The sequence below is a fragment of the Theropithecus gelada genome, chromosome 2 (assembly GCF_003255815.1).
Source record: "Theropithecus gelada isolate Dixy chromosome 2, Tgel_1.0, whole genome shotgun sequence".
NCBI lineage: Eukaryota > Metazoa > Chordata > Mammalia > Primates > Cercopithecidae > Theropithecus > Theropithecus gelada.
Genome location: NC_037669.1, coordinates 157,741,333 through 157,767,323, shown reverse-complemented (window position 1 = coordinate 157,767,323; position 25,991 = coordinate 157,741,333). Strand labels below are relative to the sequence as shown.

The 25,991-nt window shown below is 54.5% G+C and overlaps 1 protein-coding gene across 5 annotated transcripts; it reads right to left on the bottom strand.

Annotated features, from left to right (window-relative positions):
• Positions 1-6,214: 6,214 nt before the first annotated feature.
• Positions 6,215-25,506, bottom strand: AMOTL2 (angiomotin like 2). Of its 5 annotated transcripts, none has more exons than XM_025375686.1 (10): positions 25,412-25,506; positions 21,376-22,170; positions 18,171-18,477; positions 16,953-17,097; positions 16,469-16,561; positions 11,886-12,181; positions 10,452-10,765; positions 9,637-9,857; positions 8,893-9,069; positions 6,215-8,119 (listed from the first exon to the last, which is right to left on the bottom strand). In XM_025375686.1, exons 2-10 carry the CDS (start codon positions 22,107-22,109, stop codon positions 8,061-8,063), a joined length of 2,346 nt encoding a protein of 781 aa, XP_025231471.1. In that variant the 5' UTR covers positions 22,110-22,170; positions 25,412-25,506; the 3' UTR covers positions 6,215-8,060. The 5 variants fall into 5 exon arrangements, with proteins under 5 accessions (XP_025231471.1, XP_025231469.1, XP_025231472.1 ...); XM_025375684.1 differs by lacking the exon at positions 25,412-25,506 and adding an exon at positions 24,935-25,189 and having other exon boundaries at positions 8,893-9,072; XM_025375687.1 differs by lacking the exon at positions 25,412-25,506 and adding an exon at positions 24,935-25,189 and having other exon boundaries at positions 10,452-10,759.
• Positions 25,507-25,991: the final 485 nt, after the last annotated feature.

Sequence of the window (25,991 nt, the reverse complement as noted above, 5' to 3'; positions counted from 1 at the left end):
GCCTGGGGTGATTTGGGGGGCCTTTCCTTCACATGTGTCCCTCCTACAATGCTCCTTTGCTTCCTGCCCCTGCCCCTCACCCCTTGGGGGGCTTCAACCAGTCGAAGTTCAACTTTCCTTTTATTAAAACTTCTATCTGGAATGGGTCTTTCTCAGTTACACGCATGACTCACTCCCTTACCTCCTTCAAATATTTGCTCAAATGTCACCCTCTTAATAACTCCTCTTTAAAACTGCAACTCTCCCGCAGCCCTACCACCTTGCTTCAAACTTCTCATCCCTCTCATCCTTCCCTGCTTTCCCCCAAAGCTCTTGTCACCTTGGCACACAGTGTGGACCAGCACTGCAAGAGGACACATATACAGAAATTGAGGGGATGCATTTGGAAGCTTCTATGCCATAACATCTCTAGCTAGGGGATCTCTAAATTTGACATTGCTCAGAAATTCAAATGCAGATGGAAAAAAAATCAACTGGTTTTTCACCAGAGAGAGTTTAAGAATTATTGTTCTCCCATACTCTGTAAAGTTTAGTTTCCTGTTCGTCTTCCCCCACCCCACTCCTGCTAGAATGAAGTTCCATGGGGCGGGGATTTTGTCTGCTTTATTCCCCACTGACTCCCCCCAGTATATAGAATGGATGTGGCACATGCTGGGTCCTTAACGGCTATTAGTTGAGTGAGCACACGTGCAAGGGAAGGTCTGAGAGGTGAATATCTTTCACTGGACATGGGGTGGGATGGCAGCAAAAGTTCAACCACAGGCCCCTGAACTGACCACACTGTTCCCAGGACCAGGCCTTGATGGTCCAGCTGGGGTGCTGCAGGAAAGAGGCGCAGGTCTGGAGCACAGGCCTTTGAAAATGCTGCCCCAAGTAGAGGTACAATGACAGGTGTGAGGGCCAGAGTCTTTCTTGTGGCACAGGACAGGTCCTCCTTTCCCATGAACTTGGGAACAGAAGGGGCAGGGACTGGGAGACGAATGCTTCCACTCCCCAGAAGGCATCACCAACCTCTCCCCCTCCCTTTATTGTGGTGCTCTGGCTTCCAGGGAGGAAGGGGAGGGAGGTTGGCACCTGGGGATGGCATGGAGGCTCTGGGAAAGCCTTTCCCTGGACCTTGCCTGGCTCAGATCTTTGTGGCCTTGATCGACAACCCCTGTGAGTTATTCTAGGGACCCAAACACTACAAGGCATGGCTGGGAACTGCTGCCCTGATAACAAGTGTTCCACCCCACCCTACCCTTGCCGCTGCCCCTGCCCCTATCCTTTCCCAGAGGGAGCCCAGGGCTGTCAGGGCCAGGCAGGAGAAGCTCCAGGCAGGTGCGGCCCTCCTAGGGGTGGAGAGAGTTCTGATTCCGCCTGCCGTTCCCATGACTGGGGCTGGCTACTGCCCACGTGGCAGTCAGCGCCTGGGCCTGACTCAGGGACCAGCCATCTGGCAGGGCCAGTTCTGGGCTCACACACCCACCTCCACCTCCACCTCCACCTGCTCATCCACTCCGCTCCCCAAGCCCTCGGGCACAGCTTCTCCTTCTCTGACCTGAAGACTCCACCCACAGAGTCCCTTTTACCTTCTCCCACCTCTCCCACTTTCAGTGAATGGCGAAGGGGCATGGGTGCCTGGCCAAGGAGGAAGGGCTTGAGACCTTTGGTCAGAATATCCTACAGGGCTACTGTTCAAGCAGGGCCACCTGTGACACCAGCGCAAGGACAAGAGTAAACACCTGTATCATTGAAAAGCTCGGTTATGTCTTTTTACCTGTGGCTCCTTCTCATCCAAGAGGGGTGCGACATTAAGACATGAGTCTTAATGTCTGCTAGCAAGAGCTCCTCCATCCTGCACGCCCCAGCTCTCCTCCCCATCATGGTCCTGTGGGAGCAGAAAGGAAGCTGCAGAGGGGCGACTGCCGGGAGGAAGTGATGTTCAAGCTGGAGGAGAAAAGAGATGAGAAAGGCATTGCGAGGAAAAGGATTGGGATGTGCAAAGGCCTGCAGTTCAAAGAGGCCACAGTGCACTTGGAGCCACCCCTGTGCGGTTTATATGGCTGGGCGTGCACAGAAGCCTGGTGAAATCCGGAGCCCCTGGGAAGGAGGCCTATTTTTCTTTTTTGAAATGAAAGGTCTCACGTATTTATTACAGAACCCAGTCAACCAGCATGTTCCTAACAGATTCAGAGAGAAAAAGCATACTCCCAAAAAAACACGTCCAACTGTCCAGACAGTGGTGACATTTTCAGCTTGACATGGTAACACGATTGTGACCTTCGGACAGCATAAATACGTGTGCCATCTCGTGTGCAATTCCTTACAGACCCAGCTTGGTTCTTCTCCAATGTCTCCTTTTGGAGCTGTACCTGATTTTATTACCAGTTTTCATCCGAATCCACTGGGGAATGGGACGATTTTGCTTTTGTTTCTTGGCTAGGAATTGCTTAATCTTGAAAGTCTTGTGAGAAGACATGGTGAGAGGCGGAGCCAAACACACACTACGATGGTGGAGAAAGAAAGAGAGAGGGGCCTGTTTTTTTTTAAGTTAAAAAGGGTTATTGTAATTTTCAAGGCAAACCTAGCTGTGGTTTTTGTAGTTAGTCACTCTATGGTTGAGATTTTGGTATTTTTGCCATAATGCAACATGCTCTGAAGATTTCCATAGTACACTGTGTTGAGCAAGCAAAGGCTTCAGAAGAGAGACTGGGCAGGGCTCTTTTCAAGGCTCCTGAAGCTTGAAAAGAAGGCCAACTTGATGCAAGAAGAGACAAACCTGTGCAGGGAAATAACCAAATTATTGCCCAACACATCTGGAATGTGCCCCCAGGTAGGAGCCTTTGGACTTGCAAGAGGCATTTATCTCAGGACAGATCATGACACTGGGCTGGCTCAGATTCAAAAGCTGACAGGCCCACAGACTAGAGTAGAATGTGTCCCTGTTGCAATCAAGTGCAAGTGGCATGGCTCTCCAGGGCACTCCGAGAGCCAACTGTCAGATATGCCCCACTCCCACTCCCACTCCCGCTGGGGGCTGGAGGTTTGGCTGGTGGGTGAGAGCAGGGTGCACATGAGAGTCAATTACAGTTTGGTCCTCAGCGAACTGGTCAGCCCTTTCGTCCAGGCTCTGCGGTGATACCCCCTTCATTCGCCTGGACCCCAGGCTCCCTTTATGGGTACCTCTGCCCTACAGAAGGGGCTGTTTTTAGTGGACATCCAGAACCAGCCACTTCATCTGCAGAAGAAAAACCAACTTCATTGACTTCCAGATCCAAGCCTCACCTGGGAGAGACAAGGATGAACCGAAGTCCTGGGCACTTCCCAGAGCTCCATTCCCATCAGGGAAACACAATGCCCAATGCCCAGGCAGGCAAAGATTTACTGTGAAGCTAATGAACCTTGTAGCTCGGGTGCTCACTAGAACAGGCCCCTTCCAAAACTCTAGACCTAATTTTGTATTCACCATTTTGCATTCTTTTTCTTAAAGAAGGTCCTCCAAATTATACAAGCTTCAGACCTCACAAAATTGGACCCACCCCTGCCAATGCTCCTTGACTCCGGAAAACCTTAGCAGACATGGGCGCCTCAGGGCTCACGGGCCTCCCTTCCAAATCTCAGGACCTCCACCCTGGCAGCCTAGGGAATGAGATGTGGGAGGCTCCAGCTCAGAGCAGATAGTGTCCTGGCTGCAGCCCAGCAGAGGTGCTCTGGGGCTGCTGGGCCCAGGATAGGTGAAAGGGGACTGTCTGCAATAGAAAGTTCAAAGTGTCAGCCTAGGAAAGAGGAGCCGACAAGTGTGAAGGCAGCAGATCCAATAACACTTCTAATTGTGTCCATATGGCCCACTGGTGGCGCATTTGGTGATGACCTGTGGTTGACCACTGGCTTAAAGTAGATGCTGTGATACAAAACACCACTGAATGATGCACTTCAAAAGGGTGAATTTTATGGTATGTGAATTCTATCTTGTTTGGGAAAAAAAAAAAAAAAAGATGCTGAGTGTTCAATTGCTGTGGCACTTCTCCCAAGTGTTAGATCCAGGCATGGCACGTCCAGGAATGCACTGCTGGTTGCGGGGGTTTCTGGACCACCTCCAGAAGGGTCAGTCACTCCCAGCAAGGCCTGCTGAGGGACGACTTCATCCTGGCCAGCCCCTTACTTGTGCTAGGAGATGGCAGAGTGGTACTGCAAGCTTTCCTGTGTAGCTGGAGTTCTGCGGGGCTGTAAAATGGCTTTGGCTATCTCTGGGTGACTGGGCCCCATTTTTCTGCCCTTGTCTTGGCATATTTTCACCAAGCTTGCTGAGCCTGGCACATACTTATGCCAGGGGAAGAGTTAACAATTAACCAGGAGGTGAGAGAAGTGAGAGAGGCTGGGGCAGCCACTCATAGGCTGCCCTCCTGCCCTTGGAGCCATGGGCTGCCCCCGAGCCACATCCCCAGCCCTGTTGGTGGAGGCACTGGGTGGAGGCAGGGCAGGCAGGTTAGGGCTGCCCCTCAAAGAGGAACTTGGGCTCCAAAGGGCCCCGCTGAGCCACCTGGGTTCCGGCCCAGGCTCTACCCCTTCACAGGTGTTAGACACAGAGGGCAAACACCTCCCCTGCCAGGGCCTCACCATCCCTGCCACAGCCTGCAGCTTCACTAGGTCCGGAACTTCATCAGACTGCATTTCACAGGGCACCGAGCCGCTCACTCATCCCCTTTCCTGAGAGGAAATGTCACTCAGATGCACTGGTGACCATGTGGCTGGAGAGCACCCATGCCCTGCAGGGACACTAGCCAGAAGATATCGGTGCCCCTCACACCTGTCTCTGGGACACATGGTGAGGCACGCATGTGCACACATGCACACAAATGCACATGCACGTACATGTGCTGGGTACACTGGGACTGATTTCCTGTTCTCCTTGGTCTATGCCAAAGAAACATGAACGTGACTTTCCACAGACTGGATCTCAGAGAAGGTGCAGATGCTTTGGAAGCCCCTGGCCAAAGGTACTGGGGTGAGATGGCACTGTTGTCAGGGCTTATTGTTCACAGGTCTGAGTTGCCAAGCTGTCCTTTGGAACTCCCTGCCGCAGGCACTGACATTTTGTTTTGGACAGCAAGCCTCAGAAGATGTAGCCATGGGCTGGTGTGGCCCAGGGAGGAGCAGTGGTGGGAGGGTGAGGAGCCCTATTGTTCAGGCTGCCTCCACGGACCAGGCCTGCATCTCAGGTGAGTAACCTGACTCCAGTTCAGGCCTCAATGGGAGGAAGGCCGGCATAGATGCTGCCTCAGTGGCAGGAGGCAGGCTGGAGGGTTGGGTGGAGGTGTGGCCATAGGGTGGGGTGATGCCTCTGTATGGAGAGCTCCTCATCCAGTGGGGCCTATCACCATCTGCAAAGTTGCTGAAAAAGTTTTTGGATGTTTCCAATTCTTCCACCTGCTTGTCTCCATACTTGTGGCTGGTAGGCTGGCTCGGGAAGACACCTTCTTTAGGATCTCAACTTAGTTACTCATCAACATGGCTTCCGAGTTCCCACACTGGTCCTGGAAACACTTCACTCACCGCCATGGTGGGGAACCATTCGACATGTAGGCTGTCTGGTAGCCTGCTGCTGCCTCATGGCCAGCGGACTAATGGCCACATTCTGATGGGGAACCTCAGTGTCCTGCCACACTTGTAGAAGCACAAGGCAGGTATTTTGTTTCTGATACAAGAACAAGCAAGACTCAGAATGGTTTTCTCTTTTTTTGAATTGGAGCAATATGCTTTCCTGAGCATCAGGAAAGAGTGGTGATGTCACAGCAAAGCAGGAAGGCAGTGGCTAAGAACACACCACGTCCTTGAATGTCCTCTGCATGATGCCTGGCCTTCTGGACGGTTTCGGACAAGACTTTATATGCTAGGTGGGAGTGGGAAAAGGAGTGGGGGAAGGATAAAGCCATCTTGGGACACCCACTCCCACTGTGGATAACCACAGCATGTGGCCAAACAAAGCTGATTAGAACAGAGCTACTTGGGGAGGCTGCCATCTGGCAGGCCCTCCTTCCCCTCCCAGTCTTCAAGAAATGTTACCTATGAAAGGGGAAAAATGCCAACCATATCCTCATTCCAACTCTGTCCTTAATGCAGCTTCACAAAATTCCTAGATTCTATTTTGGGTCCTTGAAGAGACTGGACTATGACTTGGGTGGCCCCCCAAAATCCTCACCCTTTCCCTTCCCTCAGTGCAAAGTCTCACCTGTGCAAAGACATCACTTTTAATTATTTTTTTTAATTAAAATACTGTGATACCCAGTGGAATGCGGCAGCAATCCTGGTACAGGGTGGCATAACAAAACAGCCATGTTTACATTTTAAATATTTACGATAACTTAAACATACAGACACACATCATGGTCTTTGGCAGAAAACGTTCACAGCACAAAAAATACTTTAAAAGAAATACCAAATATTAATCCAAAATATATTAAGTCGTTTTTTTTTTCTTTCACGATATTTTTTGCCTTTTTTTCTCTTTTTTCTTTTTGCTTTGTAAACAATGCACATGAACCAAATGTATTTTTCAGCTTTAAACGGGGGTAGGGGAATTTTAAAAAAATATGCAATTGTCCAGCAAATGCAAATGTTTAAAAAGGAAACTTGAGGAACCATGGAAATAAAACAACACATACCAAACCTAAAAACGATAAAGGAAGAACACAAAGAATCAAGGAGAACTAAAAACGGTAAAGACAAAACTGCTAAAACCCACCAATAGCTCCTGGGGCTGAAGTGAGGGATTCTCTAAGACCAGAAGTCAGAGTCACTGCTGCTGGCAGGCTGCCATGGGGGTGTTCCACCCCAATTCCAAAGCATCTGGTCCTGCTTCAGGGCGCTGGGCATGGGTAGCTTGAGGAGCCAGCCTCCTGGGCACTGTTTTGTGATGGGGGCTCCATTCAGATGACTATTTGACTCTGGTAGCTCATTAACTAGTTTTCAACCGCTTTGCTCCTCTCCCAAACCCTCCAGGTGGGAACAAAGACACTTATTTATGCGGACAAGACAACATCTCCAGTTTCTCAGAGAGAACTGGTACTGGGGAGGGCCACTGCAGCCCACCTGGGGGTACGGCAGGTGTCTGTTCAAGGTGGCTCATTTCATCTGGCTCAGGGTTTACGACCAAACTGACAGGATGTCCCAGGGACAGGAGCTGTGGAGCCATTCAAGAGGCTGGTGGTGGGGGTCCCGTGGGCATTTATAGGGCTCAAGATGGAGGAAAAGGCAGCCGAGATCCTGGGAATCAAGCAGCTTTAACATCCACGGGCCAGGAACTTGAGGAGGAGGCATAACTGGGAGGCCAGTCAGAAGTTTCAGGAACTGTGACAGTAGGAAGAGGGGAGCACAGCCCATGGAGACACATCAGAACCTGCAAGCCTCAGTCTTCTGTTCCACAAGAAAGGGAATTATATACAAACTGCACACTGTCTCCCAGTCCACTTAATGGCCCCTAACCCACAGCAAGTGAGAAGGTGAGGCTGTGGCTTCTCCAAGACTAACACCCTTAATAGTCGCCAAAAGATTCAAGTCTTAGTATCCCAGGAAGGCAGTGAGGAACTGAAGAGCAGATGAGGTTGGCTGGAACCAAACTTAGCCAGAGAACAATATGGCTGACTTGATTAGTGAACCAGTCTGCCTGGTGTCCACGGGCAGCCGTCCTGGGAAATAAGTCCCCCAAACCAACACAGCCCCTCCCTTCCTGCCTGACTGACAACTGGCAGGGCAGAGGGAGCTCAGCTCCTTTCTGAGCTGTCAGTTGCTACCCCAGTAGCAGGCCTTGGGCAACAAGTCAAGGCTGAATCCTCATTCTCCATAAGGCCGGGAGGAATGTGGGCTAAGAAGCAGAGTCTTCTGGGGGTGCTGGTGCTCTCACAGTTCTCCTCTCCCCTGGGGTCCTCCTCCTGAGCTCCTGGGACCAGATGGTCAATGGGAATGAGAGTCTGGCTGGGGAAAGGGTCAGAGCAGCGGCTGACAGGCTGCTGAAATGGCTGAGAGTGGCACAGGGCAGAGGAGGGGAGAGAATGGCTCAGAGTCCTGAAGCACCACCTCCTTCAGATCAGTATCTCCACCATGTCTGACAAGTCCTGGACTCTGGATGTAGCTACAGAGTCTGGAGAGAGACAAGAACACAGGCACATGCCAATGAGTGTTACTAGATTGCTTTTAAAATCCTGGCACATTTTAAATACAACGATCTTTCTTCACCAACTTTTCCCACCTCTGCTGCCCAGGTTCCCAGAACTTGGCCAACCAAGCACAATGGTCTGCACCCTCTCAGTGCTCAGCCCAGCCCACCAACCTCCGATGTGTAAGATGCATTTGTTTCTAACTTTGAACTGGTTGGAGGGCTTAGACAGAGCAATGGAGAGCCTGAGGGAGGGAGGCTGCAGCATTCTTTTCATGCCTGTGGTTTTCTGAGATCAGGAGGCACAGGCAAATATGCAAAGGCCAGTGTGAAAGGGGAGTGGAAAAAGAAATGGCATCTTCTCAGATTTCTCTTTCCCGGACTCTCAACAGGCTTCCAGAGTGCCATCGGCATGACTTGCAAGCTCCATTCTCTTGGATAATCAAATTGGAAATTAACTATGTAGGGAAGACCATGAAAGAGGAGCTTAAGTGCCTCCCATCTGGTTGCTTTCTTTCTGAATTCTGGATCTGCCTCTAATCAGGGTTTCCAATTTCCCTATTCATGCAGCCAGCCACCCTTCATGTTCACAGTGAGGTGGGCCAGGCACGCTGCTCACCTCTGGCTATGCAGGGCTCCCTATGGAGTACAGGCAATGACCCAGAGGGGGCTGGGAAGAAAAGGCTTTGGTGTTCCAGTTCACGCCCCAGTGCTCCCCTGGCCCTGCCTAGCACAGAAGTGGGGTCAGGAGGACTTACCCAGAGAGGCTGCTCTCTGGCTACTGCTGCACCCCAGAAGGCTGTCAGGCTCCGGTGGCAGGCAGGTGGAGGTGCTGTCTGGGGGACCGTCAGTCTGGGTGCTCCCATCTCTGCTCCCGTGTTTGGCATGGGCAGCAGGGGGAGATGTGACCACTGGCTCCTCTGTGGGTGCCCTGTCTGCTGGGAAGGTAGGTGGATGGTTATTGCCACACCTGTAAGATGTGGCCCTGGTGAAGGACACTGTAAGTTAACTGTCCTTGCTGGGGATTCAAGGTGGAGTGGGCTGCTCTTGATCTGCAAGAACTTTAAGACTAAAAATGCTCCTATTTTAAAATGGGAATGACTACCAGATTGGATTGGCTTCCAAATGTTTTGGGTGGTGGGACCCTTCTTTGTAGATTAAATCTTCTAGAGTTTCTGTGGCATCTGCTTAGAAGGAAGAGTGGAGGGGGCTTGCATAGAAGGTGCATCTGCACAGGAAGCTCTATTTTTCTCAGTTCAGTGGCTGGGGCTGAAGCATGATGGAATTTACGGCGATGGGGACTAAATACCCCTCTTCACACTGGCAGGAGAGCCGTGGGCTGTAGAGTCACTGGAGGCAGAGAATAAGCCAGCTCCCCTGGGAGACAATCAGGAAGCCCTGGCTCCCATGAGCCTCAGTTCTGGGAGGAAAGGTCTGGCAATCTGTGTTCAGGCCCAGGAGAAACTACCTCTCAATCTATCCCAGCAGCAGCCTCCTCTTACCTGTAGTCAGCCGAGCAGGGGCGTCTGCTGCTTGTCGCTCACTAGAAGAGAGCCCTTGCCAGCCCTGGGTTCCTGCTGCCGCAGCCACGAAGACAGATGGCACCGACTTGGCAGGCCGTAGGGAGCCCTGGGTGGCCTTGCCAGGGTCTCTCCTGGAGCGCTGCTGAAGGACCTTGATCACTGCATCCTTCTCCAGGATCTGGGCATGGAGCACCTTTAACCTGAGGGGTGAGAGGCCATGCCCACACTGTCAGACCCATAGATCCAGCCACCCTTCCCGCCTCATAGGAGTTAGAGGAAAAGCACCCCCCCTCCCCTAACCCGGCCAGGCTGGATCTTTCTGTGCTTGTAGCAGGGACCTAGAGGGGGCTTAGAAATGGTACCACAGCTCTGGCATGTGATGCTCTTAGAGCCCAGGCTCTGAAAACCACCAGTGCATAAGGCCCTGGGCCCTTCCCACACCAGGAAAGGCAGGCCATCAAGGGTGGGTTCCAGAGTCATCAGATGATAGCGGCAGCACAGCCCTCATCCTGGAGGGCAGCACTCCGGAGAGGGGAGGCAGGGCCCAAGCCCTAAACGGCACCCAACACCTCCACAGTAAAAGTCTCCTGGGTAGACCAAGGACTCGGTATTTCTAGGCAAATGCAAGTTTACAGCGCCTGGTGTGACAAGCATGCAGGTTCAGCTCAGAAGCAGGAGGGACTGCTGAGCTGTGTGGGGAAAGCGGCTTGTTTATCAGGGATCAAGGGCAGGGCAGTGACTGGACATTGCCACCCGCCTCCCAAACCTCAGGTGCCTGGCCTGCAATGCCGAACCTGCTTTCCATCTCCTGGTGCCTGTGGCCACCAGTGAGCAGACCCTCATTGAAGCTGCTACTGGGCGAGGGCTGTGGGGAGTGTCGGATGAGAGTGGTGTCACGCTGGGCAGCAGCCGTGGCAGCCGCATCCATGGCAAACTGCCTCATGGCACGTTCCTCCAAATACTTCTGTTCCCACTTGGTCATGTCGGCCTCCAGCGCCAGGATCTGCTCCTCCTTCTCGCGCAGTTGTTCTGACAGCCGAAGGGCGCTGAGCTCTGGGGACCCGCCACTGCCACTGCCACTGCCACCACCTGTGGCGCCTGCCTGTCTCTGCAGAGCAAGGAGTGGAGACCGTGGTCAAGGGTGGAGGTTGGGGTGCGGCAGCCACTGGTCTTCGCCTCCACACAAGGACTGTCACTCTTACATGTGCGTGTTCAGCCGTACACAGCATACATTTCCCCATCCTTCCTCTACCGAAATGGGGGTACAGCACAGGTCCCCATACCCCTGCCCTGAATCCTATGGCCAAGGGCATAGAGACCAAACAAATAATCCTCCAAACTGGCAAAGGGGGTGCTATCAATAATTATACTGGGAAAATTGGTGTAAATTAGAACAGAACTGGGCAAACCGGGGGTTCAGCCATGCTAACTCTGTCACAAGGGTAGGTTTGGGAGTGGAGAAATAGCTATTTGGTTTGTAAACACCAAGAGTTGTTTACACAGAAGTCCAAAGTGAGGTTAAGCAGTATGGATTAAGGCAACCATCTTTCCTCCCAATCTCAGGGAGGCATACAAAAGCTGGCTGGTGGCTGGGCACAGTGGCTCATGCCTGTAATCCCAGCACTTTGGGAGGCCAAGGCTGGTGGATGACATGAGGTCAGGGGTTCAAGACCAGCCTGGCCAATATGGTGAAACCCCATCTCTACTAAAAATACAAAAATTAGCTGGGCGTGGTGGCACGTGCCTGTAGTCCCAGCTACTCAGGGGGTTGAGGCAGGAGAATCGCTTGAACCTGGGAGGCAGAAGTTGCAGTGAGTGGAGATTGCGCCACTGCACTCCAGCCTGGGCAACAGAGTGAGACTCCATCTCAAAAAAACAAACAAAAAAAAGCTCGAGGGCCTTCTATATCCAGGTTCCTAACTTACTTTCTCTAGAGGTCAAGGACAATATACCCTGCTGCTGCCGAGGACAGGAGTCCCCTGAGGCTGGATGTGGGCCAGGTGGCAGGGCCTCTGCTAAGACAACAAGTGGAAGGGAGCACGCAGCAAAGGTGGAGCAGAGAGCAATCATCCTTGCCGCCCCGCAAGGGGCCTGCAGCCTAGATCTAACTAGGGGCTCCTGGGGCCTCAGCCCTGGCCTCCAAACCTACAGTCCCCGAGGACGAAAGGAAGCTGACATCCTCAGATGCTGCCCTAGCCTGGACACCTGCACAGGTTTTCTCAGCTCACCTGCTGTGCACGCAGGGCCTTGAGTTCCTGCTCCAGACGAGTCCTCAGACGCAGCTCCAGCTGTTCCCGCTTCTCACAGGCTGCCTGCAGCTGCCCGAGTGCCTGCTGCAGCCGCTCCACTTTCTCCACATAGGCCTGCTTCTTGCGCAGCTCCTCTTCGGCTCGAGCCGCCCGGCCCTGCGCGTTGCCCAGAGCCTGCTCCAGCAGCTCGGCACGCCGCCGCTGGTCCTCGATGGCACCGCGCAGCAGTGCCATCTCTCGCTCCAGCTTCTCTTGCTCCTGCTGCTGCTCGTAGCCTGTAGGGAGAGAGAGGCTTGATCAGTGACAGTGACTACATTGGCTGGCGCTATTGCCTCCTGGGCTCTGTGCTGACCACTGGATGAGCACAGTTGCTTCTCATTCTCTCAACAGTAACACGAATAAGGTACCATTATTAACCCTGTTTCATGGAAGAAGAAACCGAGGCTCAGGTTTAAGTCAGGAGTAAACAACTGGGCTACCCTGCCTTTCTACTGGGACACACTGCCATGGGACAGCCCCAAACACCATCCACTTGTGCCAGGGGCCACCATGTCTAAAACACATCCACAATATCCCTTGAACCTTGTGACGGCTAGAGACTGCTGAGGTAGGAACTGTGATGCCTGTGTACAGATGAGAAAACAGAGGCTCAGGTGGGCTGTGACATGGTCCTCCTTCAAGTGGGAGAATGAAGGAAGAGGGAACAGAACCACCATCTGCTGTCCACACACCAGGCACTTACACATCTTATTCCATGAATCCTCCAGCCCCTCCAGGTAGGATTTGGGATCCCCAACTTATAGCGGAGGAACATAGGAGGTGAATGGTGCTGCCAAATGGAAACCCCAGCTGGCCACACTACAAAGGCCCAGACTGCCTCTGGCTACGTGGTGAGGCGTTTGTACTTAGAGGCCACCCAGAGCTCTGGGGCTCCTTCTGCAGACCCAGGCCGAGAGGTCCGTTGAGGGCTACATTTCCCTCCATGGTCTGAAAAGATCACTGAGATGCAAGCAACCAGGCTCAGGAAGAAATGCAAAGTCTGCAGCACAATGAAAATGACTATGGCACAAGGATTAGTGTGTAAGGGTCCAGCTATCCTGACTTTTGTATCATTTTGTTAATTACCCAAAGAAACTCTGCTCAGAGGCCCTCTCAGCATGGCCAGGAAAGGCCCAAACCAGACCACAGAGCCCTCCATCTGATGCTCTAGCCTTAAATCCACCTCCCAGGCACCTGCCCCTTGAGAGTCCCAGGCTGCCCCCTGAGGAGTGGGTCAGCTGCCTACCTTGCTGGAGAGCAGGAGGCGGGGCAGGGCTGTGGGCCCCCGCTAATGAACCTAAAGGCACTATCTCTAGAACAGCATTCTGATTCAGTGGAATTTTCTGCCAGAGTGGAACTGTTCTATACTGCACCCTCCAATGCAGTGGCTACTAGACACACGTGCTACTGAGGACTGGAAATGTGGCCAGTAAGATGGAAGAACTGAATTTTGAATTTTATTTGTTTTCATTAACTTCAATTCTTGGGCCACATGTAGCTAAGCACCTATGATATAGGACAGTACAAGTTCTGGAACAGAAGAGTGAAGGCTTGAGACCTTGGCATGCGGAAGGGAGGATTCATTTACTCAGGGCCCTGGGGCGGGGCAAGGAGGACACAGAGGCAACTCAGGTTAGCTCTTGGTTCGTTTTGGATTTTTGAAGGCTGAGCCCAGGACGGTATCATTCTGTGGCATGGAGGAAAGTAAGGGGAAGTCCAATAATATTGAAAAGTATGTGTTCAGGCCGGGCGCGGTGGCTCAAGCCTGTAATCCCAGCACTTTGGGAGGCCGAGACGGGCGGATCACGAGGTCAGGAGATCGAGACCATCCTGGCGAACACGGTGAAACCCTGTCTCTACTAAAAAATACAAAAAACTAGCCGGGCGAGGTGGCGGCGCCTGTAGTCCCAGCTACTCGGGAGGCTGAGGCAGGAGAATGGCGTGAACCCGGGAGGCGGAGCTTGCAGTGAGCCGAGATCGCGCCACTGCACTCCAGCCTGGGCGGCCGGCAGAGCGAGACTCCGTCTCAAAAAAAAAAAAAAAAGAAAAGTATGTGTTCATACTTCGCTGGCTTGACATCCATTGAGTGGGGTGGAGGAGCAGCCAGGTTTGGACTCAGGCAGGGAGGACCCTCCCCTACTCCACCTGTGCGTTCACAGTTTGCCCAGGGCCTGCATCTTATTTCAGCCTTAGCGTGACTCTGTGGGGAAGGACTGTCTCAGCTTATAGCTGGAGAACCTGAGGCGCAGGGAGAAGAGAAACATTCTCAAGGGGGTGGAGCTAACAGGCCGGCTTCAGGCCTCAAGGCCAGATCCCCAGGGGGAACGGCTGGCCTAGAGGGGCCAGAAAGGCAGTGCTGGGGGGCTGCGTGGCTTGCCTAGGAGGAAAAGCAGATGGCATTGATGATAATGGCCACACTTTCCTAGTGTTGACTGACCCCAGATAAAAGGGAGGTCAATCAGACACATCTTTCCTGCCTTTGCAATAGCTACACGGAGCAAGGAAGAGCTGCTTGGGTTTCCTCAACCCTAGGGGAGGGAGGAGGGGCCAGCGGACCCAGCCTTCTGCTTCCAGAAGCTTCCTGCAGCTTTGTCCAATCTCTAAGGCCTTGGTGGGGGCTGGGAGGCTTTGGGCTCTGGCCATCCCCTGCCAACAGGACCCTGATAAAGCCCTGGGCCTGTGGGATCTCGGGAAGGAGAGCTCCTCAGTAAGAAATAAGTGGCCCGGGTGCCAGTGGGAAGGGGACGCCCGGAGGCCAGCGGAGGCGGGCAGGAAGGCAGGCGAGGCGCCGAGGGGACCCGGGATGCGCCCTGGGCAGCGAGCGAGCCCCCACCTCCACGTTCCAGGCTCCCTTTGTGCTCACCCTCCCTCCTCCCAAAGCCGGGCGAAGGGCGCCAGGCAGCGCGCACGGGAGGGAGCGGCGGGGGGCGGGCCGGGAGCGGAACAGCTCGCGGCTCTGGAATGCCAGGCATCCAGGTCACCCGCGGCTGCGAGATTAATGGCTCCAGCGAGGAGCCAAGAACAGCCCGGCGCTCACTCGCTCCCCGGGGAGCGGAAACGCCTCCCGGCCGGCCCCCCTCTTCTCACCCCCTAGCAAGCTCCCAGAAACCCGCCCCATGGCTTCCTTTCTTTGGCAGAGCCAGGCCCCAAAAGTCCGCCTTCCTCCACAGGCACCCTAATCTGCCTTGCCCTTGCAGCTTCTCCTCCCCAGACTCCTCAGGGAAACCCCAGGGCTGCCCCCTCCCCTTTCTCCCTCATTCCCTTTGACTCCTTCCCAGAGACCTTAAGCCGCTGCCACCTCACCCCACCCAGCCAGTAGAGACCAGCCTACCTCCTGCCCCACCCTGTCAATTCCTTCAGTGCTGTGTTCCCCCATTCCCTGCCCTAGTCTTTGAACCCTCTTTGAAGGAAGATAGGGGTGCTGCCAGCCAGAGCTAAGTCCTCAAGCTGCTCCTCCATTTCTGCACCCCACACTACTGTTTGTGCCATTCACAGTAGAGTTCCTGTGAAGCCTCAAAGCCACGTTTACCCAGCTACCAACCACTCCCATTCCACTTCTCTGCAAACACCCTGAACGGCAGTAAAGCTCCTAGTAGGAGCTCAATAAATAACTGTTGTTAGTCTCTTCTGATTGCTAGAGCCTCCTGCTGCTGAGCTCAGGGCTCCCTTTGCCACCCACCCCATGTACCTCTTGAACGGCCCAATAACTCCGTCACTTCTGGCTGGCTCTCCACCCCTGCCATCCCCACGGAGCCTCTCTCTCAGGCCACTGGGGCTCCTAATCACCAGTTTCTAGGACCACCCCCCTTGTTCTTTTGAATCTGTGGGAAATTGCTCCTTTCTTAAGCTCACCACTTCTCTCCTGACCTCCCTGCCATGGTACCTTCCTGGGCCTGCTCCCATTCTCTCCTGAACATCTGCCAGATGCTCAAAACACATCTGCTAATGAATGAATGGACTAGTCAATGAACTTGCCCATTCTTCAAAGATGCTTAGACCACCCCCTTTAGAATGCATCTGTTGGTTAAGGTCTAGGATCCCATTTTTGGCTGTCTCAAGTGCCTCCACTTGGCTTGCTATGGCCCAGTTCCATCATGCCCCCTGCCTCTCACATTCCCGTTGCACACTTCTGACCTTTCTGCTGCCTGGAACTCCCTGGGAAGCTCTCAGACGACCTTTCCTTCTTCACCTCACCTGTGTTCAGCGTTACCTTGCCTCCCGCACTGCCCAATGCACTGCACTGATGGTCAGCACCGAAGCTCAGCAAATCACTGCTCCCTGGCTTTCCCTCTAGTGTCAACTGATCTTCTTAATAGATACACAACTAGATCCTATTCTTCTTTGGAAGCCACTTCTCCCCACCATCCCCAGATCCAGTCTAGTGTTGGGCACACAGTAGGCAGTAAACCTGCTCCTAAAGTACTGCTTTGCAAGGGGGAAGGCCAATCTTCCTGGTCCAGAGGGTGTGCAGCAGTCCCATTGCCTGCACACAGGCCAGGATTCTTAGTGAGGCCCCTACTCACTCTGAGCAAGCAGCTTGGCCACCATGTCCTGACTGCCGGCCTGGGCCTCCTGTGTCTTGCTTGCCAGGCGGTGGTTTGCAGATTCCAATCTCTCTGTTTCAAGGGAAGGAAAGATGTTTTAGTGTCAGGTGAAGCTGCCAGCTTGGGATTTTTCCTGACATCCTATCAAGACGGGGCTGCATCCTCCATATTGGGGATGGGCCATGAGGAAATCCTGGCTCAGCTCAGGGCCCGATGGGAGGGAGCCTCCTCTGTCAGAAGCCATCATCCGGGCCACGCGATGGGAGCTCCCTGAAGGGATTCGAGACCCAGTACATAGAGACAAGCATCTCTGTATCAGGGCAGCTCCTGAGGAGTCTCAGCCTGGCTCTCTGAGTTCATCTGCACTTTTAGCAGATAATAGATTCCCAATTTTTCTCTAGAACACAGGAAGTAAGCCCTCTGCAGAGGCTCTCCAACCTCCACCTGTGTGACTGGCTCTCACCTCTAAGATCCCGGTTGAAGTCTTGCAGCCTCCTCATTTCACTGTCCATCTTGTTCCTCATGGTCTTCTCCAGGGCCTCACGCTTGGAGGAGGCTCTGGTCAGGCTCTCATGGGCCTCAGAGAGCCGCTGGATTTCGCTTTCCAGCTGCAAGAGGCAGACAGCAGAGCTGAAGGAAGGTGAGAGCTCCTAGGGAGTGATTCCAGGCTGACCCACTACTCTCCATCAGAAAAGGTGACAGATGAGAGGACACCAAGCAGGAGCAAAACCTCCAGGTTTTGGTGGGATGACTATGGTGGGATGATCAGAAGCTTGTAGCCTCCAGAAGTAGGCTGGACTGCTGGGACCAGCAAACAACGGTCCATCAGCTGCCCCAAGGACCAGATGCTGAGTGAACCTAGGGCCAGGTACTTTGGAAGTAGCTGCCTGCTGGGTGACTAAACATAGCTTCCCTGTGCCCAGTGTCCAGAAGGAAACATTCTACTTTTGGCTGGCTTCCACCAAGAAACAGTACAGTTGGCCAGAAGTGGGCACCAAAAGACTCCAGCCATGTCGGGGTCGTTGGACCTAACTTGGACACCACAGGACAGTCAAAGGAGGCCTGAGGCCATCTGCTAAAACTGAGCCTCAGCAGAAAACTGGTAACCCTTCACTAAAGAAGCAGGCACCAGGTCTAAGCCTGAGCCACCTCTGCCTGGTCCCCCAGGCATCACCGTCCACCCAGAGGGCCAGCTGGGCCCCGGCTGCTCCTCCCACTTGGCTGCTGGCAGGTTCCGCACGTGCTCTTAGCTGGCCTGTGATTCCAACAAGTCTTTCCAAGAGGAGAAGTTTTCTTTTTCGCCAGGGCTGGCCTGGAACAGACTTGCTGTTGTGTGGGGGACACAAAGGGCTCTCTGTGGGAGGTGTCCATGAGAGGGGGTGTGTGCAGGGCAAGGGTGCGAGTGTGCAAGGAGCTGGTGAATGGGCTCTTTCTAATCACCACTGGCCAGCAACTGCTCATGCTCCAGGCCTGCTCTGCCGGCCTCTCGGCTGTTCCCCAGCTGTCTGGAGTCAGCTCAGGAGGGTGCATGAGGGGTGAGGGAGGTGGAGAACAGAGGGATGGGGGAAATCAAGCCAAACAGTTTTCAGGCTCCTCTGCCTCTCCTTGGACTACCCACTCCCCAGGTAGCCCCTCGGGGTCTCTTTCTGGTCTGCCCCTCTGAAACCCCAGCAGGGCCTACCTTCTCAATACGGCCGGCCTTCTCTGCAGAGCTCTCCAGCTCCCTCTGCAGCCGCTCATTGTCCCTCTGCAGCCTGGCATTCTCCCTCAGCACGGCCTCCATGTGGGCCAGGTGGGCACTGCCCGAGGTGGCTGAGGAGGCCTGGGCACTCACTGGCCCCTCCACAGCAGGTGGGTTGAGGGAGCTCAGGGGGCCATGGCCAAGAGCAGCTGGATGTGGGGGAGGGGGGTGCTCCTGGGGTTGCTGCAGGTACTGGTACTGTTGCTGCTGTTGGAGGAACACAGGCGGCACCTGGGCCTGCAGGATCCTGGGAAACAGAAGAGACGGTGCTCAGAGACAGCACAGACCCTTATGGTTCCCACCCGGAGCAGCCCAGAGTCGCCCCATTCCTAGGCATATTGGGAAGATGGTTATTATTCATAACTAATATATTATTAAAATTGCTGCAGATAATTATTCAACCCTCCAGTGGTAGGCAGGGACCAGTGGGGAAGGCCTTTTCCAAATGTTTCTGCCTGAGGCTCTCAAGAGTCAGACAGCAGAGCTGGAGGGGATTAATGTCAGGATGCTTGTTTCATACCCGCCTCACAGTGGCTGGGGCCTTGGAGATCAGCCTGAGCAATCCTGGGCCTCCTAAGCAACTAATGCTTAAATATGTCATCTTGAAAAATGCACCCTGACACTTCTAGTCAATGGAAGGTTCTTTTTGGGGCTGGAGGCCATGTCAATCATGACTGAGCATATAACCTTCCAGGCCCAAGGACAACTTGGTGGCTGGGCCCCAGCAGCAACCTTATGTCTATTACATGAGTGGCCAGTTTCAAGACTGCCAAAGCAGCACTCATTTTCTCCTTTCTATTTCAAGTCCTGCTACCCCCAGCCCCCACCCACCCAGAATCATTTTTAGAAGACTCCAGTTAAGGTTAGAACAGTGAGACAGATGTCAGGGTAAGAGTCTGAGCTCTAGAGTCTGACAAATAGGGGTTTAAATCCCTGCTCCAGTTGTTTAACCTTGGGCAAGTGCCACAGCCCCACAGACGGGGCATTGCTCTGTTGCATCATGAGGGTCTCCAGCCTCACCAGGGTTTGTGAGGATGATGCTATGTAAGGCCTGGCAGAGTGCGGGGCCGGTGCTGGGTGGGTGGCAGGTGCTCCTGTAGTGGTGGCCCATCCTCCATCTCTTCTAGTAGGAACCTCGGTTTACCCTCAGTTTAGAGAATAAATGTGGCCCAAACTCTGGGTTTCCTTGGGAGTAAGGGCTGCCTCTGGACTACTGCAGTTGCTGAGTTCAGGGGACAATGTTCTATTGGCCTCTGGCACTGGTGTAACATCACCCATAGGGCTCCGTATTGAGGGAAGGAGCAAAGGGCGAGAGGCACGGGGAGTCCAAGAGCCTTTCTGGGACCTTGTGATTCCCAGCGTTACAACTGCCTCAGTTTCACAAAGATTCTTTCAAGTCCCAGAAGCCCCGCAAAACCCAAATTCTCCTTCTAGGTGCATCATGTCAGCACTCATGCACACCCAGCCTGCCCCTGCCTCCTGCCCCCATACAGCCTATGGCCCCCCTGCTCTTCTCAGGACCCTAGGCTAGGAGTCTAGCCCCAAGTTCCTAACAAATAATCTTCATCGGATCATCCGAAAGGGGATATTGGGCAGATGTATTTCTCCTACTATCTAAGATGGGGCTTCCAGTAAGAGCTGGGAAGAGGGTCCCCACTGGAGTGCTTAAACTCTCCATTCCACTGCTAAAATGGCCATTCTCAAGGTTGCTTCAAGAACTTGCTCCCCCCTGCACTGGGCCAGGCAGACACAACTGGCATTCTTTGGGGATGACTTAGCTCTGAGAAAGAATAGCAACTCCTTTCCCTTCACACTTGCTTTCCTTTCTCCTTGTCCTCTCCCTCCCCCGCTTTTTGTTCTCCTGCAAACAGTCTACTTCCTTGCCACGATTACTATCTTTTCCTGACAGAGTTCAATAAGGCTGGTCCAAAAGAAGAAACCACCACTCAGCTTCCGAAACTCTTCCTGATCGAGCCCTGAGAAGGGCGATAAGGTGCGAGTCTGGAGGGGGTGGAGGCTGGAGAAAAACCAAGAGGCTCCATCCTCTAGTTCCGCCATACCAACCCCATCATGTCACACATTTCTCGAGAGCAAGGAAAGGCCGGACGGTGGGAAAGTGGGTGACTAAAGGAAAACTCAGCAGGCATGAAGAGAACCAGACTTTGACCTTGGGCCACCAGAGGAAGAGTCTGAAATCCTTGGGGTCCCTTGGTGGGGTTTCTTGGACTCCCACAGGGGGAGATGCAGCAGTGATGGCTGTGTCTGCTTCTCTGAAAAGATGCGGGCCAGATGAGAAGCCTGAGGTGGGGCCTTGTTTCTAGGAACACTCATTTCTTCAAACTCTCTAGACTTCTTGCCTCCCTCAAGTCTTCCTGCTTCCATTTTGGCCCCTCACAAACCATGCTCTGCATGGTAGCCAGAAAGAGCACTTAGAAAAGGAAAACCAAATCACATCCCCCGAGGGCCTCCCAGCATACTCAGAATCAAACTCTAAGTCCCTGCCCTGACCCAGCAGCCTCTCCTGAGCCTCCCCAGAAAGAGGCCCACCTGGACCCAGAATCCTGTCCCACTGCAGGCTGCAGATGCAGGGAGCGTATGGCAGTAAATGGGGAGGAGAGACAGGGAAGCTCCTGCCCTGGTGTAAGATGCAGAGACGTCTTTAATGAGGCCACCGGGCCTTTCCAGCTTCTAGTTAGGAATGCCTCCCAATAATCATAGAAGGCAAGTTGCTCACATTTTCTTAAAAAACCTCCAGAGAGGGAGGTCCCACCGTCTTCCTACTTAACTTGGAAACAGTTTGGCAATGATTCCCAACCTTGCCTTTAGGAAGTTATTTCTGAAATCTAACCTTTAACCGCCTGTTGCGATTTGTGTCCTCTGGGGACGGTAGTTACTGGAATGCTAAAGCTCAGCAGACAATGGTGCCTATCTCTGAACTAAGGCAAGGGACGCCACTAACTTCTTAGGGGACCTCAGTTACGTCTCTCTTCTCTGCCAGGCAATAGCTCTCCCTTCTCAGGAAGGCTGGAGGTGGGGTGGGGATCTGGCCAGCTCTGACACAAGCTGTGATCTTGAGGCTCTCCTCCCTGACAGCCTGTGCTGGAGGAAAGCCAAGAACTGGAAAGCCCAAGGTGGGGAGAGTTACCTGACTTCAGCGTGCTGGAAGTGCGGGCTGCCGCGGGCACGGTACCGAGGGTCAGTGACAGCAGTGGTGGTCTCATGAGCTAGTACAACGTGAGGGTACTGAGGTGGGGGTCCTCGGGACTCTGGGCCCTCAGGAGGGGGGCACCTCAGTGGGGGGCCCTGCTGGCTGCGGGCCAGCTGTGGGAAGCTGTGGGAGGAGCTCATGTGGCTGGGGGCCCGGGCGCCGTTCCTCTCCAGGGACAACTGCAGGAGCCGTTCACTCAGGGAGCGCACATGCCCGTGCCTCAGCTCCCGCAGGGCCTCATCCTGCCTCCGACTGCCTCCAGGGGCCCCACGGGGATCTCGGTCCCCTGCATGTGGCCGGGGCCCCACCTGCTGGGCCGCATAGTACTGCGAGTGGGCTTTGGCCTCCTCATAGGTGGGCAGCTCCTCTCCCTTGCTGGGCTGTGGGCATAGCCGGTAGAGGGTGTTCTCTGCCAGGTGGTTCTCACCGCCCTGGTGCTCCTGGCCCTGGGGCTCCTGCCTGGTGGCTTGCTGCAGCACCTGACTATCCTCTGGTGCCAGGATCTCCAGGGAGGCCTGGGGGCTCCCTGTGCCCCCAGTTCCTGCCCCACCCCTCAGGGCCTGCTGCTGGATGGCTAGCAGCGTGCGTGTCTCAGTCAGGTTGCCATAGCGCAGCTGCTCCTGGATGAGGCGGTGCAGGACTGTCCCCGAGGAGTCTTCCAGTGTCCTCATGCTTCTCTGGCTTGCACACAGCTGCCTGGACAATGGCCGGTGGCACCTGGCCCCAGAGCACCTAGAGGAGGCGGGGGAGAGAGAGAGACAGAGAGAGAGAGAAAAGCAATCAGTAGGAGTCCATGGGAAAGGAGAAGGTTTTCCAGGATTGCCATTATTACTCTGGTGGAAAGCACAAAAGTGAAGAGCAGGGGTGGGGCGGGTCACATAAGCTTGGATTCAAGTACCAGTGCTGCTATCTACTGATTAAGACAAGTTATCTAACCTCTGAGCCTCAGTTTCTCCACCAGAAAAATGCAAAGAATTCTGCTTGATTCATGGAGATGAGAATAAAAAGAGGCAGTGGCCTGTGAGCTCCTGGTACAGTGAAAATCCTGGTAAACAATGACTGTGATAACATTCATGGTGACTTACTATTCCTGGAGAGAGACAACAGGAAACCAGAAGATAACCCACCAGGAACCACCGCCCGTACAGCCAGCTACACATCAAACAGCCTGATGGGCAATTCCAAGGCAGGCCTAGTTCAGATCTAACCACTTAGCTATTCAGTCTAGGGGTGGATGGGGCCCCAATTTATTGGCAGGTGATAAAAAATGCATGCAGTCCAGTAGAAAAGCCCTAGGCAAAAGGCCCCCAGGACCCTCTACACGGAGGCATGCCAGAGCCCAGCCTTGGCACAGTCAACCTACCACCCTCTAGCCCGCTGAACCCCTGCCCACTTTTTTCACTCTCCCTGAACCAGAGAGCTCCTGGAGGATGGGCCTGGGCTCTGCTTCATCAAGTGCTGCTGACAGAATGAATCTGGGGCTCCCTGTCATGGGATGACCTTGGCAGTCACTCCACAAGGTTAACAGGAAGAAGGAGGAATTGCACCTGAATTGGTGAATAAGGGATGAATAAAAATGCTCCAAGAGGACAATGGTATTGTGAGATGAGGCAAAAGGGTACCACCCATTAAGGTTAGTGGGTCAGTCTTTGTGCTGACAGTAACTGCAAGAGAGCTCCAGGAAAAAGGATGGCATGATGTCTTTGATTTTATGATTATACACACACACACACACACACACACACACACACACACACACACTACTTGGAAAAGCCCCCACTGGTCCTCTAGGCACATAGGGGACAGGCACTCAGCATCTTTCTTGACATCAGTGTCAAGGAAGCCCATCTTGACTTGGGCTAACCGGAGAAGTAAGGGGAGGTTGTTGGTTGAGAGACCTGGGGCAGAGGAGAGGGGACTGTGAGCCTAAAGTGCTCGGAGATAATATCAGAGAAAGGATTTCCCTTCTAAGTCTGGGCTCCCAGTGGCTCATGGACTGGAAAGCTGCCTGCCTCTCTCACCCAGCTTCCTTTCCACAGCCTCTTCCAACACAAATCTCCAAACTGGGTTCCAGGGAAAACTAAACAGAATCCACACTGCCACAGGTCCTGTGTGTATGGGCAGCGATTGGGGGGTGGGTGGGAGGAATGTGGCCCCTCCTCTGCCACTAAACTAGCCCTAGTGTCCTGCTTCAGTTTGGGCTATGGCATGTTAGCAGAGCAGTCATTCCCAATCCTTCCCTTCTCCCCACCCCAGGACTACAGCTGCCCAGAGGTGGGGAGTGGGGGATGAGTCTGGAGGGCACCTCTGTACCCATCCTTCCTGGCACCGAGTCATGCACTCCCCCCCGCCCCCGCACACAACGAGGGGTAGATGTGCAAGACTCCGGAGCTACCCGAGGCAAAGCAAGCAAATGGGATTCAATTCGCATGGGATTCAGTTCGCCCTGGAGTTTTATCTGCGGGCATTTCCTAAGATAATCACTCTCTGGGCCGACTCCCACAGAGGCAGGGGAGCGGCAGGAAGGAATGCGGAGCCTTCCCGACAGATTCCAGGCGCTCCACAGTGTGCCCGGACTGGGAGCAAGGAACACCTCCAAGGCCTCTCATCGCGAATTTGTCCCGGCCAAGCCCCTCAGATTCACGTCCTTTCAGACACCAAACGCCTGAGCCTTTACTAAAACCTGCTTCCGCGCCCCCGGCCGCGCCCCTCTGCTGCGCTCTCTGAAGGCCGCCTTTCTAAGCCAGCGCGCGTCTCCAGCCATTGCCTGGGGTCCCGCTCGCCTAAGGAACCAAAGTGACAGTCTCCAAGCTAGGAGACTCTCGCACCCCAGCCAGGGCTCCCGCCCCACCACGAGCCCGGGCGGACCTGGAGCACCGAAGGTCGCTGGTACGCCTGGGGCGAGCCGGTGAGGGTAGCCCGAGGCCCGGAGAGGTCTTTAAGCATCGCGGGTCCGCCTCCCTCCCTCTCGAGCCCTCTTTGTTTTCCAAATACTCTAACGCTGACGTCACCGGGCTGGACAGCAGGCTGCATTCTTTCTAAGTGAGAGCCAATTCGTGGCTCCAGAGAGGATTTTCCAAGGAAGACAAAGAGGAATTCTTGGACTGGTTGGGGGCAAAGGCACCTGTAACCCCCACCTAACCAAATCAGCCCGCAAGACCCTGCAACTTGAGCTCCAAGCGGCGCCTCCATCCCTGTCCCCCGCCACCCCCACCCCAGCCGACCCGCAAACCGAAACACCGTCGCTCTTCTCTCCGGAGTCGGCCCGCTCCCCTCTCCCCCAGCCCCAAGGGACCCGCGCGCTTCTAGAGCCCCGCAAAGCCCAGGGCGCTGGGCTCCCCGCGTGGAACGGCTCTTGCCCAGCACTGCGGCTGCCTCGAAAGGGCGCACTGCGCCCCGAGCACGCTCGATCCTCGGGGCTCCGACTCCCAGCTTTGGCTGGGGCACGTTTCTGTGGCCTCGCGCGCTCTCCCGGGCGCGGAGCAGCCTTCCTTACCGCTGCGGCCCGAGGGTGCCCGGCGCAGTCAGACACCACAACCTCCGGGTCGGCGCGGCTCAGCTCGGCGGCGGAGATGTGTTCTCGGCCGTGGCGCCGACGCTCTGGCTGTTCGCGCCCCAGCGCGCAGCCCCAGGGTCGGCCCGCGCCGGAGGCGGCTGCTATGCCAGGAATGTGAGAGTTTCAGGTTCCCCCTCGGGATCAAAGCGAACCACAAATAACCTCTCAGCGCGCCGCCCTCCTCCGCCCTCCGCCTCCTCCCGCTCCCTCCTCCCGGCCCCCGCCTTCCTCCGGGGAGGCGGCGCTGCTGGCTGAGCGCCGGGCCGGCCCCCGAGCTCCGTTCCTCCTCGCCCAGCGCCCTCCAGGCCGCGCTGTGTTCGCCCCTGCCCCCGCGTTTTGCCTTGGGAGCTGCTGGAGACAATTTAATCCAACTCGGCTTATTATCGTCTCTACTCCCAGTCGCCGACCCGCTCTCACCCTTCATCCCTAAACCTATCGACGGGACGACAGCAAGGGCTGTACCACGCGTGTCCCGAGGTTGCTGCGGGAGGGGGCTCCGGCTGTGTGTGTGTGTGTGTGTGTGTGTGTGTGTGTGTACCGGGGGAGGGGGGAAAAGGAGGAGGGACTGCAAAGACATCCATATCCTCTGGGCTGGGACAGTGCCCCGGGCGAAGTGAATGCTTCCAGCCACCCAGCCTCTTTCCCCTAACCCCCGCTGCTTTCACCCCCAGCGGCAACCTTTGAATTGCAGTTGTGTTTACAAACACCTTTGCCAGCTCTTTTACGACCTGTCTCCACAGGAAGTGTGAATCTGGGTTGGAAAATCCGGTCAATTTGACCCACCTACCCAACTTAATCACCCGTCGTCAGGCGCTCTGTCCAATTCTTCCCCAAGGTGATAATAGGCGCCCCTTTACTCAGAGCGCAAGGTGTGCCACCGTTGGCTTTTCGCCCAGTCATCCGATTCAGCCCTGCCAAGCACCCTTCAACGGCGTTCTGTTATCATTCCTGTGTTATAAATGAGGACACCAGGGCTCAGAGAGCTTAAGCAGCGTGT

What these genes read in the sequence shown, in the direction of transcription:
- AMOTL2 (XM_025375684.1), bottom strand. Translation starts at nt 22,109, where the DNA reads ATGAGGACACTGGAAGACTCCTCGGGGACAGTCCTGCACCGCCTCATC. An exon ending in CTTCAACCGGGATCTTAGAG is followed by an intron (nt 16,562 to 16,952) that starts GTGAGAGCCAGT and finishes CCCTTGAAACAG; the next exon opens with AGAGATTGGAATCTGCAAAC. An exon ending in CCAGAGAGCAGCCTCTCTGG is followed by an intron (nt 8,120 to 8,892) that starts GTAAGTCCTCCT and finishes GTCTCTCTCCAG; the next exon opens with ACTCTGTAGCTACATCCAGA.